The sequence below is a fragment of the Peromyscus californicus genome, unplaced genomic scaffold (assembly GCF_007827085.1).
Source record: "Peromyscus californicus insignis strain IS unplaced genomic scaffold, ASM782708v3 Scaffold_4__1_contigs__length_199733344, whole genome shotgun sequence".
Taxonomy (NCBI): Eukaryota; Metazoa; Chordata; class Mammalia; order Rodentia; family Cricetidae; genus Peromyscus; species Peromyscus californicus.
In genome coordinates, this window is record NW_026294562.1 from 162,212,485 (window position 1) to 162,225,890 (window position 13,406).

Here is a 13,406-nt window from a genome sequence, read left to right on the forward strand (position 1 = left end):
ATGCCACACCCTTGCTCCTCTGGACATTACCTTACTAGTCAAGGGCGGGGGAACAGGGCTTTGGCGTATCACTGCTGGGGGAGGAGGCCAGCCAGGACTCACTCACATTATTGGGAAAAGAGGTCACAGTGGAGGTGCAACCGGATCACAGAGATCTCACAAATGTCCCCCTCCCCCAGATCGTCTTGCCTCCCCACCTGGAGCGGATTCGGGAGAAGCTGGCAGAGAACATTCATGAACTCTGGGCACTGACTCGCATTGAGCAGGGGTGGACCTATGGTCCGGTGAGCCGAGACCCCGAGAGGGAGGAGCAAGGATGGTGGGGAGGAGCAGGAATGGTGGGGAGGAGCAAGGATGGTGGGGAGGAGCAAGGAAGGTGGGGAGGAGCAAGGATGGTGGGGAGGAGCCAGAATGGTGGGGAGGAGCAAGGATGGTGGGGAGGAGCAAGAATGGTGGGGAGGAGCAAGGATGGTGGGGAGGAGCAAGGATGGTGGGGAGGAGCAAGGATGGTGGGGAGGAGGAAGGAAGGTGGGGAGGAGAAGGATGGTGGGGAGGAGCAAGGATGGTGGGGAGGAGCAGGATGGTGGGGAGGAGCAAGGATGGTGGGGAGGAGGAAGGATGGTGGGGAGGAGCAAGAATGGTGGGGAGGAGCAAGGATGGTGGGGAGGAGGAAGGAAGGTGGGGAGGAGCAAGGATGGTAGGGAGGAGTAAGAATGGTAGGGAGGAGAAGGATGGTAGGGAGGAGAAGGATGGTGGGGAGGAGCAAGAATGGTAGGGAGGAGCAAGAATGGTAGGGAGGAGAAGGATGGTGGGGAGGAGCAAGGATGGTGGGGAGGAGGAAGGATGGTGGGGAGGAGCAGGAATGGTGGGGAGGAGGAAGGATGGTGGGGAGGAGCAAGGATGGTGGGGAGGAGGAAGGATGGTGGGGAGGAGGAAGGATGGTGGGGAGGAGGAAGGATGGTGGGGAGGAGGAAGGATGGTGGGGAGGAGGAAGGATGGTGGGGAGGAGGAAGGATGGTGGGGAGGAGGAAGGATGGTGGGGAGGAGGAAGGATGGTGGGGAGGAGGAAGGATGGTGGGGAGGAGGAAGGATGGTAGGGAGGAGGAAGGATGGTGGGGAGGAGGAAGCATGGTAGGGAGGAGGAAGCATGGTGGGGAGGAGGAAGCATGGTGGGGAGGAGGAAGGATGGTGGGGAGGAGGAAGCATGGTGGGGAGGAGGAAGGATGGTGGGGAGGAGGAAGCATGGTAGGGAGGAGCAAGGATGGTGGGGAGGAGGAAGCACGGTAGGGAGGAGGAAGCAGTACTGGGACTTCAAGTACCAAGGAGTCTTCGGGTTGCAGGTGGCGGAAGCCTAGGTGGGAGAGCAATGGGACAGCATAGGGGTGGGGTGAAGGGTAGCCCCGAGATTGACCCCAGTGTTCCTCTAGGTTCGGGATGACAACAAGAGGCTGCATCCATGTCTTGTGGATTTCCACAGCTTGCCAGAGCCTGAGCGGAATTACAACTTGCAGATGTCAGGGGAGACACTCAAGTGAGAGAGCTGGGGGATGGGGCAGAGGGTGGGGATGACTGAGGAGGACAGAGGGTGGGGATGACTGAGGGGGGCAGAGAGTGGGGATGACTGATGGAGGGCAGAGAGTGGGGATGACTGAGGGGGGCAGAGAGTGGGGATGACTGATGGAGGACAGAGGGTGGGGATGACTGATGGAGGACAGAGAGTGGGGATGACTGAGGGGGGACAGAGAGTGGGGATGACTGAGGGGGGCAGAGAGTGGGGATGACTGAGGGGGGCAGAGGGTGGGGATGACTGATGGAGGGCAGAGGGTGGGGATGACTGATGGAGGACAGAGGGTGGGGATGACTGAGGGGGGCAGAGGGTGGGGATGACTGATGGGGACAGAGAGTGGGGATGACTGAGGGGGGCAGAGGGTGGGGATGACTGAGGGGGCAGAGGGTGGGGATGACTGAGGGGGGCAGAGAGTGGGGATGACTGAAGGGGGGCAGAGGGTGGGGATGACTGAGGGGGGCAGAGGGTGGGGATGACTGAGGGGGGCAGAGGGTGGGGATGACTGAGGGGGGCAGAGAGTGGGGATGACTGAGGGGGGCAGAGAGTGGGGATGACTGAGGTGGGCAGAGGGTGGAGATGACTGAGGGGGCAGAGGGTGGGGATGACTGATGGAGGACAGAGAGTGGGGATGACTGAAGGGGGGCAGAGGGTGGGGATGACTGAGGGGGGCAGAGGGTGGGGATGACTGAGGGGGGCAGAGGGTGGGGATGACTGAGGGGGGCAGAGAGTGGGGATGACTGAGGGGGGCAGAGAGTGGGGATGACTGAGGTGGGCAGAGGGTGGGGATGACTGAGGAGGACAGAGGGTGGAGATGACTGAAGGGGGGCAGAGGGTGGGGATGACTGAGGGGGGCAGAGAGTGGGGATGACTGATGGAGGGCAGAGAGTGGGGATGACTGAGGGGGGCAGAGAGTGGGGATGACTGAGGGGGGGCAGAGAGTGGGGATGACTGATGGAGGACAGAGAGTGGGGATGACTGAGGGGGGGGCAGAGGGTGGGGAGACTGATGGTCAGGAGGGGGTGAAGGAGAGACAGAGGCGGAGACTGGGAGAAATGAAGCCAGAGGGTTGGAGTGTGGGTCAGTGGTGGGGTGCTTGCCTAGAATCCACCAGTGCGGGGCTGGGGCTCAGTGCTAGAATGTTCTTTTGGCATGCACAGGGTCCTAGATTACATCTCCAGTGCAGCCTAAATAAATAACCAAAAGAGTATGAGGGGCCTGGAGTGACGGCTCAGTCAGCAGAGTATTTGCTGCCTAAGCTTGAGCATCTGAGTTTAGATCTCCGTATAAAAAGCCACATGGTGGTGTGTGCCCCTGATACCAGCACTGGGGTGGAGACTGGAAGCTTAATGGCCAGCCAGTGTACCCAGTTGGTGGACTCTAGGTGAGAGATCTTGACTCGAAAAATCAAGTAGAAACTGGGTGAGGAAAGACATCCGACACTGACCCGTGGCCTCTGCACACACACACGTGCATACATATGCACATGCAAATGTGTGCACAGACAGTATCTGAGACAGACAGGATCACAGAGAAGGGAAAGGGAAACATTACAGAAGGGAAAGGCGGGTGTGGTGATGTGTGATCCATCATCCCAGATACTTGAGAGGCTTGAGTCCATGACTTTGAGACTAGCCCTGTGACACAGCGAGACACTCACACAAGCAGTGAGACGGGAGGGCAGGAAGCCATAGCAAAGGACAGACAGACGTGGGAAGTGAGAGAGAAAAACGTATTCAGGAAAAACTGACTGTGACCACAGAGTTGTAGAGAGGAAGACAGAAGTCAATGAGACCCAAAGAGGGAATACAGACACCACAGCAGCGAGAGAAAGAACTAAAGAGAAAGACCCAGAGGCAGGTGAAGGGGGCAGGGGGCTCGGGGGGCTGTGACCTTGTTGTTCCATTGCCCTGCTTAGGACTCTGCTGGCCCTGGGCTGCCATGTGGGCATGGCTGACGAGAAGGCTGAGGACAACCTAAAGAAGACAAAACTCCCCAAGACGTGAGTGTGGGTGGCCCCGGGTGGGTCTCAAGAGACCAAAGAGCCATGTGCTGATGTCATAGATGGGAGTGCAGGGGTTAGGATGCAGTCTATAGGGTCAGGGGTCAGGGGTCAGGGCCTTAGGGTCAGAAGTGAGTTTCCGGGATTGAGGAGTTAGGAGTTCCAGAGATGGAGACTGAGCCAGGGGTACAGGGCCAGGATCTGCCCTGGGAATCGAAGGTGGAGTGCAAGGTCAGAGGGAGAAGGCAAGAATCCAGAGGTTGCTGGAGGGTAAGTAATCGGTCCTAGGATGATGGCTGAGGGATTAGACACCCTGAGTTCAAAGGTCAAGGACTTCAAAGCCAGGTGTTTAAGGGTGATTGGTCAGAAGTAAGACAACCCAAAGCTAGAGGTGAGAAGTCACAAAGTGTGGTATCAGGGTCAAAGGAAGGACCCCCAAAACTGGTTCAGTTCGCAGCACCCACCTGGAGGTTCACAGACACTTGTAACTCCAGTTCCATGGGAGCTCATGTCCTATCTCTAGGGCCCAGAAACTCATTCAGACACACATACACATAAATAAAAAAATACATTAACTTTTAAAAAGTGGAGGGGGTTGCAGAGGTCAGTAGTGCCAAGCCCCACAGGTAAGGACTCTTGCTGTGCAAGCCTGATGACCTGAGTTCAATCCCTGGGACCCACAGAAAGATGGAAGGAGAGAACTGATTCCACAAACTTGACCTCCATGTGCACCATGGTATACTTGATCCCACACATATCATAAACACACACAAAAAAACAACAGGGCTCAAGATCTTAGGGTCCTGGGACCGACCAAGATTCCACAGCCAGCCCAGTGTGGGTGATGCACACGTTTAATTCCAGTACGCAACAGGCAGATCTCTGTGAGTTCAAAGCCAGCCTAGTCTACACAGCGAGTTCCAGGCTAGCCAGGGCTATACAGTGGGACTTCTGTATCTGCAGGTATATGATGAGCAATGGATACAAGCCGGCTCCGCTGGACCTGAGTCACGTGAGGCTGACACCTGCACAGACAACCCTGGTGGATCGGCTGGCAGAGAATGGGCACAACGTATGGGCGAGAGACCGTGTGGCACAGGGCTGGAGCTACAGCGCTGTGCAGGACATCCCCGCCCGCAGAAACCCTCGCCTCGTGCCCTACCGCCTGCTGGATGAGGCCACCAAGCGCAGCAATAGGGACAGTCTCTGCCAGGCTGTGCGTACCCTGCTGGGCTATGGCTACAACATTGAGCCACCTGACCAGGAGCCCAGTGAGTGCTGACCTCTGTCTCCACCCCTACGCTCACCTTGACCTTCAACCCTGACCCTTGATCTATGACCCAATTAGCCTCAAGTGGTTGACATTTCCAATCTTTTGTTTTGTTTTGTTTGTTTTGTTTTTTTGAGACAGGATCTTGTGTAGCTTTCTTTGGAGCCTGTCCTGGATCTCATTCTGTAGACCAGGCTGGCCTCGAACTCACAGAGATCTGCCTGGTTCTGTCTCCCGAGTGCTGGGACTAAAGGCATACATCACCACTGCCTGGTGACATTTCCAATCTTAACATTGAGTGGACTGATGAGCATTGACCCTTCCCCTCAACCATGACCCTTACCCATCATCCCTTTCTTGACCCTAGTCTGACCACTGGCCTTGATCTGACTCAGTGTTTCTGTGGGCCAGGACCACAGTGTTGAGCTGTGGGATCATGCCAGGTGCCCAGTGAGTGCTGACCTCCACATTAGACCTTTAACCCCAATCCCTGGGTATAGCTATAACATGAAACCACTCAAACAAGGAACCAAGAACTGAGTTTCTAATCCCTACCTATAACTTGATCTTTCACCAATTCCTAAACCAAGCCTTGACCCTAAGACCGTTGTCCCCAGTCTCTCCCTCCCTCTTCCTTCTTTTCTGCACACTTTATTTTTTTTGTCTTCTGAGGAAGGGTCTCAATAGCTGAAGCTAGCCTGGTATTTATTATGTAATCCAGGCTAGACTCAAGACCATGAACTCCTGCCTCAGTGCCCTGTGTACTGGGATTATAGATATGCACTACCATGCCTGGCTGTGATTACTATTATTTTCAAGATGATGTCTCGTGTAGCCCAGGTAGGTATAGCTGAGGCTGGCCTTGAACTCCTGGTGACCCTTTATTTGTTTATTTGGGGGGGACAATATTTTTTATTTTTTCTCCTCTCCCCTCTTCCTCCTTCTGAAACATGATGCAGCCCTGGCTGGCTTTGAGCTCACAGAGAGCCTCTTGCCTCTGTCTCCTGAGTGCTGGCACTGAAGGCATGGGCCCCGTGCCTGGCGAGTTCTTTACTCTTGAGAATTTCATAGACGTATACAATAAGCTCATATCCACCCTCATCTTGAACACCCCCAATATGCTCCTCCTCCCAACTTCGTGTCCCCTTTTATTTTCTGACCGTCACTAAGTCCATTGAGTGCTGCTTATGTATGTATAGGCGTGGCACCCTCTGGGGCATGGGAAATCTACCAGTAGCTACATATTCAAAACAATGATGCTCGGCATGGTGGCTTTAATCCCAGCGCTCGTGAGTCAGAGGTTGGTAAGATCTGTGAGTTCAAGGTCAGCCTGGTCTCTATAAGCAAGTTACAGGCCAGCTAGCGCTACACAATGAGAGCTTGTCTCAAAACAACAAACAAACAAACCACCGAGACAGTGTGAAGACCCTCAGCTTTTCTGGTCTCTCCTCTCCTCTTGACATCTTGAAATCCACTTCCTGCCCGGCTTCTCTAACTCTACCTTGCTTCTTCCATAGGTCAGGTGGACAGCCAGGCTCGTGGGGACCGGGCCCGCATCTTCCGGGCAGAGAAGTCCTATGCAGTCCAGAGCGGCCGCTGGTACTTCGAGTTTGAAGCAGTCACCACAGGAGAGATGCGGGTGGGCTGGGCAAGGCCTGAGCTGCGACCTGACGTAGAGCTGGGAGCTGATGAGTTGGCCTACGTCTTCAATGGGCACCGAGTGGGTACCTCCCTCGACTCCATTCTGTCAGGCCCTGTGGTTTCTCCTAGTCACACATCCTAGTTTGTGCCTTACTGTTCTTTGATCCGTGCATCTACTGTACTGTTTATCCATGCATCCACCCACCCACTCACCCACCCATCCATTATCTGTCCATCCACCCACCCACCCATTCACCCACCCACCCATCCATTATCTATCCATCCATCTGCTCACCCACCCATCCACCCATCCATCTATCCACCCACCCACCCATCCATCCATCCATCCATACTATTCACTATCATCCATCTATGCATTTTTTTTTTTGAGGATGGGGTCTCTCTATATCGCCCTAGCTGTCCTGGAACTCACTATGTAGACCAATCTGGCTTCGACTCACAAAGATCCATCTGCCTCTGCCTCCCAAGTGCTGGAATTAAAGGCATACACTACCATGCTCAGCTTTTCTTTTTTTTTTTAAAGACAGAGTCTTGACATAAAGACAGAGTCTGGCTTGAAACTGGCTATTTAGCCCAGGCTTGCCCTAAACTCATAATTCTCCTGCCTCAGTCTCCTGAGTACTGGGATTGCAGGCATGAATCACTGTGTCCAGCAGCATCCATCTTTCTGTCTGTGCCTCCATCCATCTACCCACCCATTCATCCGTCCACTCCATCTGTCTACCATTTATTTATGTGTGCATCTCCTCACATTTTCTTTCTTCCCTCCATCAAACAGTGTGACCTCTCAACTCTCCATCCCTTTTCCCATCCAGCCCTATACCAGTCTTCTCTTCCGTCCACATCATTATCCACCAATTCTGGGAACCTATGGGTCTGTATAGAGGATTTTCATAGGCTAAATTTTCTCTCTCTGCCTTCGTTTACTTCTGGCCCACGCCCTACAGTACCACCTTGGTGGTGTGCATGCCCCTGCCAACGGGCACAGCAGCACAGTGGGGTGGAGACAGTGACGGCAATTTCAGGGTTCGTGGATGAGGAAGACGGGAGCACTGTGGATGACTTTCTGTTTCACGTGCACTGAAGTTGATGCTGCCTGTGTCTCCCGGATGCCCTTTGTCTCCACTTCCCTGTGCGTCTCTGCATCGTGTGTTCCTGGCTTCTCCTCACAGGGCCAGCGCTGGCACTTGGGCAGTGAGCCGTTCGGACGCCCCTGGCAGTCAGGCGATGTTGTCGGCTGCATGATTGATCTCACGGAGAACACCATTATCTTCACCCTCAATGGCGAGGTCCTCATGTCTGACTCAGGCTCGGAAACCGCCTTCCGCGACATTGAGATTGGGGACGGTGAGGGCTGAGACCTCTTTACGTAGTCTTCCTGCCTCTAGTTCTCCATCTTCCCCAGCGCCTCCTCCCTGAGGACGCCTGCTCACCCCACACATTTGTCCCTTTCGCTCAGGCTTCCTTCCGGTCTGCAGCTTGGGACCTGGTCAGGTGGGTCACTTGAACCTGGGCCAGGATGTGAGCTCCCTGCGGTTTTTTGCCATCTGTGGCCTCCAGGAAGGCTTTGAGCCCTTCGCCATCAACATGCAGCGGCCAGTCACCACCTGGTTTAGCAAGAGCCTTCCTCAGTTTGAGCCTGTGCCCCTTGAGCACCCCCACTATGAGGTAAGAATTGGTCCCCATTCACATGGTTATTATTATTATTCTGTGCTGCTGAGGCTCAAAGGGTGTGGTGTGTGCTAGATAACATATCTCCTTTTTTCTCTCTTGTGGTGGTTCCAGGCATTGAACCTAGGGCCTTTCACATGCTAGGCAGGGGCTCCACCACTGAGCCACACCCCAGCTCCTCACTGGGGGATTCTAGGCAGGGGCTCTACCACTGAGCCACACCCCCAGCCCCTCACTGGGGGATTCTAGGCAGGGGCTCTACCACTGAGTCACACCCCAGCCCCTCACTGGGGGATTCTAGGCAGGGGCTCTACCACTGAGCCACACCCCCAGCTCCTCACTGGGGGATTCTAGGCAGGGGCTCTACCACTGAGCCACACCCCCAGCCCCTCACTGGGGGATTCTAGGCAGGGGCTCAACCACTGAGCCACACCCCAGCCCCTCACTGGGGGATTCTAGGCAGGGGCTCTACCACTGAGCCACACCCCCAGCTCCTCACTGGGGGATTCTAGGCAGGGGCTTACTGCCGAAATACATGTTCTGGAATAACATAATTTATGTCCAGCCTCCATTCTTCTTTTCACAATCCCTTCTCTCTCTCTTCTATGCATAAACGTCATAGAAGGAGGTGCCAACATAATGGGCTCCCGGGGTTGCCTTCTAAAGTACCGTCTCCACAAACAACTTTCCCTCTTCATCTATAAAACAAGAGATGAGAGCAAAGAAAATCACAATTAAATGACCCCACTGGAACCAGCTGTGGCACAGTCCTGTTGTCCTAGAACTTGGGCGCTGATGGCAGAAGTTCAAGGCCGTCTTTGGCTACATAGAGAGTTCGAGGTCAGCCTGGGTGATGTGAGACCCTGTCTCAAGAAGACAAAGGATGAGTAGGAAAAGGAAAGGGAGGGACATTGTGACCAGTTGGGACACTGTGCTCTTCACCCTAAAATACTACAATGTGCATGTCTTCAGAGCCATGGCATGCTCAGAGAGAACTCAGGGCAATGGTGAATATCAGGACGTCAGACACTGGCACACTGTGGCCTAATCGCCAGGCAGCCCATGATTAAATCTGTCCAGTTGTGGCAATCAGACCAGGATCCACTGCAGGTTCACATGCTACATTTAGGGATTAGGTCTCTGTGTAGAACGTTTCTGATGTTTTTCTGTCTTTTATGGCATTGACTTTAATACATTTTAAAAAGATTTATTTATTTTATTTTATTTGTATGAATGTTTTGTCTGGATGTATGTCTCTGTACCATGTGTGTGCCTGGCCCCTGTGGAAGTCAGAGGGTGTCAGATCTCATGGAACTAGAGTTAGGGATGTTTGTGAGCCTCCTGTGGGGTATGGAAATAGAACCTGGGTCCTCTGTAAGACCAGCTGGTGCTCTTAACCACAGAGCCATGTATCTCTCCAGTCCTGACTTGGATATTTTTGAAGACTGCATGTTTTGTAAAATGTCCTTCAATTTGGGTTTGGGAGATATTTTATTATAACCAGGTTCACATTATGTGTGTGTGTATGTGTGTGTGTGTGTATGTGTGTGTGTGTTCTGTAGAAATATCACAGAAGTTAAGTTGTGCCTTCCATTGTATGAGGTTGCTGTATCTGTTTTGTTTTAAATTTTATTTGATTATTCTGTATGTATGGATGTTTTGTCTACCTGAATGTCTGTCTACCTCATGTGTGCCTGATGCCTATGGAAGGCATTAGATTCCCTGGAAGTGGAGTTACAGATGGTTGTGAGCCACCATGTGGAGGCTGGGAATCAAACTCAGCTCCCCTGGAAGAGCAGCCAGTGTGCTCTTACCGCTGAGCCGCCTTGTGTCTCTGGCCCGGAGGTTGCTAGAGTTTATTGCAGTCAGCCTTCTGTACCATGTGCCATTCGCTCTGTATCCATGGCTTCAACCAGCTGCGCATCAGAAACATTTGAGAAGACTTTGCCTCTGTATGAACGTGTGCAGATTTTCTTCTCACCATTATTTCCTAAAGAGAACAGCAAACAGCCATTCCCAGAGCACCGAACTGTGTTGTGTGTCGTATGTATGTTTAAAACATGAAGAGAAAAGGCTGGGAATGCAGCTCTGTAGTAGAATGCTTGCCTGGGATATGGAGGGCGTGTGTGAGTTAGATGTGAGCACTGTGCTGTTTCACACAAGGAACCATTCATCTGGCCTCTGCAAGCGACTTGAACATTCCACACCGTTATGCTGCCTGTCAGCTGTGGCTGCTTAATTGAATGGAATCTGTCAGACTGCTCTCCTGCCGAGCTGCTGCTGTTTTTTCTCTCTGTAATTAATAAGTGATCAAAGACAACAACCAAACCAGCCTTGGCAGTGCGTGCCTGTTTCCTCAGCACTTGGGAGTAGAGGCAGGGAACTCAGATGCTCAAGGTCATCTTTGTCTACATAGTCAGGCTGAGGCCAGCCTGGAGGTGGAGGTGGAGACTGTGTTTCATAAGCAACAAAAACTAGCCAGGTGTGGTCATGTATGACTTTAATCCCAGCACCTGGGAGGCAGAGGCAGGTGAATCTCTACAAATTTGAAGTCAGCCTCGTCTACATAGAGTTCCAGGCTAACTAGGGCTGAATAGCAAGACCCTAACTCAAAAACAAACCAGCAAACAAACAAAACCATCTCCTCCTCCTCCTCCTCCTCCTCCTCCTCCACCACCAGCCCCTCCACAACCACCTACATCACCTCCACTACCTCCACCACCACCTCCACCACCATCACCTCCACCACCTCCATCTCCACCACCACCGTCACCTCCACCACCTCGACCACCTCCATCTCTACTACCACCGTCACCTCCACCACCTCTACCACCTCCATCTCCACCACCACCATCACCTCCACCACCTCTACCACCTCCATCTCTACCACCACCATCACCTCCACCACCTCGACCACCTCCATCTCCACCACCACCACCACCTCCATCACCTCCATCACCTCCACCACCTCCATCACCTCCACCACCACCATCACCTCTACCATCACCTCCACCACCACCACTCCCACTACCAACACAATCAGTGATGTGTGGGGGATATTTTAGAACTAAGGATTTAGAAGGGTTTTTAGTAGGGCCATGTCTGAGATGGAGTTTTGGAAAGGCATGTCTGTTGGCAAGAGATCACAGGAGTGCTGGTGGAGCCTGAATGGCCAGAGTGGGTGTAACAGGAGGTGGAATGAGTGTGAATGTGCTTTTGCCAGAGAGGAGAACCAGAGCAGACAACAGAACGTTACAGCATTGAGAATGAAGAAGCCAGAACACAGAACCACCTAGACAAATCTCACAAACACAATGCAGAGTGAGAGCAGTCAAGTAGAACAGATCCCAGGCTGTGGGAGTCCGTTCATAGAATGTTCCAGAACAGGCCAAGCTAATCTGTGCTGTGACAGATTGAGAAGTCTGTTACTGGAAAAGAATAATTCAGAGACGCTGCTGGTTCCTTCACATGCAAGTCACAGGAGGGAATCTTTTGTTGTCAGGGAACAATGGAAAGAGGGCTCTTAAGAAAGGAGAGAAAGAGAGAAGTGAGAAAAAATGTGTTCCATAGGCACAGTTTGGGGTGAATTCTCCAGGTACAGGAACACAGGACCAAGTAAGGATTTGGTACTTGGAGAGATCAACTCCACTTCTGCTGCCTGTGGAATAGTCTCTAGAAAACATATGAGAAGCCTGGGTTGGTGGCACAGCCTGGGACCCTGCACTCAGGAGGCTGAAGCAGGAGGATCAAGAGTTTGAGGCTAGCCTGGGCTACATGGCAAGACCCTGTCTCATAAATCCAAGGCCTGGAATGCATCCTAGTGGTTCATCACTTGCCTAGCATGTACAAGGCCCCAGTTCCATTCCCAGCAACACACATACGTGTACACACACACTTGCAAATCCTCGAAAGTCTGTCTTGAGCACATAGCACACAGGACTCTTTGGGGTTGTGCCCTTTCTGTAAGCCAAACTGGCCAAGTGGTAAAGGGGACCTAGGTCCATTTCTTTATCTGGGTGCTGAGTGCACAGGAGTGTGCAATCTGTAAAAATCCGTGGTGACACCATGTCATTGCACTGTCCATCCTTCCCGGGCATCGCGTTTTTGCCAACTCTCCTCTGGGGAGCCTCTCCATAACTCTAACTCTTCCAAGCTGCTCTCTGCAGAGTTCCCCCAGGACCCCAGGAAGGCAGACCCCTCATTGCATTCACTCATGTGTTTCTAGCTCCTAGAACAGTGCCTGGCACTCAGTAGGTGCTCCTGAGATATTTGTAGTATGGATAGATGATGTATGGATGGGTGGATAATGCATGGACAGATGGATGATGAATGGATGCATGGAAGGATGGTGATGCACAGATGGATGTGTAATGCATGTATTTATGCATGTGTATGTATGTGTGAGCAGGGATGAGTGCATGGGTGGGTGGTGGGCAGATGGATGAATGCATGGGTGGATGCATGCATGCATGCATGTGTGGAGTTATGCTTTGAATGCATATGTGGGTGTCTTACTCTGGAGTGCATAGGTAGGTCCTGAAAATTCCTCCAAGTGATGCCAGTACAGGACCAAGCTGTTACCCTTTATAAGGCTCAGAGCTTGAGCACAGGCTGATAGCACTCCACAGCCAAGCCCCATTCGCCCAGAGGAGAGGTTACCTTTAGATAATTCCCACACAGAGGTCCAGTAGTGACTTTACATGGAACCATGTTTAGGACCCTGGCCTAGCTCACAAGCCTGGCTCAGAGCTTCCTCCCTTCCTCTTCCAAGGTGGCCCGCATGGATGGCACTGTGGATACACCTCCATGCCTTCGCTTGACCCACCGCACCTGGGGCTCACAGAACAGTCTGGTGGAGATGCTGTTTCTCCGGCTGAGCCTTCCGGTCCAGTTCCACCAGCACTTCCGCTGCACCGCAGGGGCCACACCCCTGGCATCCCCTGGCCTGCAGCCGCCTGCCGAAGATGAGGCCCGGGCAGCAGAGCCTGATCCTGACTATGAAAACCTGCGCCGCTCAGCTGGAGGCTGGGGAGAGGCTGAGGGAGGCAAGGAAGGAACTGCCAAGGAAGGGGCACCCGGAGGCACTGCCCAGGCTGGGATTGAGGCCCAGCCTGCCAGGGCGGAGAATGAGAAGGACGCCACCACTGAGAAGAACAAGAAGAGAGGGTGAGTCCACACTGGGGCTAGAATGGGGCTCAGGGTCTGTTCTGGGATCCCCACTTATGCAACTTCAATAA

At 53.0% G+C, this 13,406-nt stretch overlaps 1 protein-coding gene across 4 annotated transcripts in view; it reads left to right on the top strand.

Annotated features, from left to right (window-relative positions):
* The window catches only part of Ryr1 (ryanodine receptor 1), a 132,607-nt gene that overhangs the window by 23,487 nt on the left and 95,714 nt on the right, over positions 1-13,406 (top strand). For all 4 annotated transcript variants that reach the window (XM_052761262.1, XM_052761259.1, XM_052761260.1 and 1 more), the window contains 8 exons: positions 180-284; positions 1,428-1,531; positions 3,483-3,566; positions 4,530-4,837; positions 6,354-6,556; positions 7,671-7,845; positions 7,958-8,166; positions 12,941-13,335. In XM_052761262.1, coding sequence (XP_052617222.1) covers positions 180-284; positions 1,428-1,531; positions 3,483-3,566; positions 4,530-4,837; positions 6,354-6,556; positions 7,671-7,845; positions 7,958-8,166; positions 12,941-13,335 — 1,583 coding nt within the window. The remainder of the gene's footprint in view (positions 1-179; positions 285-1,427; positions 1,532-3,482; positions 3,567-4,529; positions 4,838-6,353; positions 6,557-7,670; positions 7,846-7,957; positions 8,167-12,940; positions 13,336-13,406) is intronic.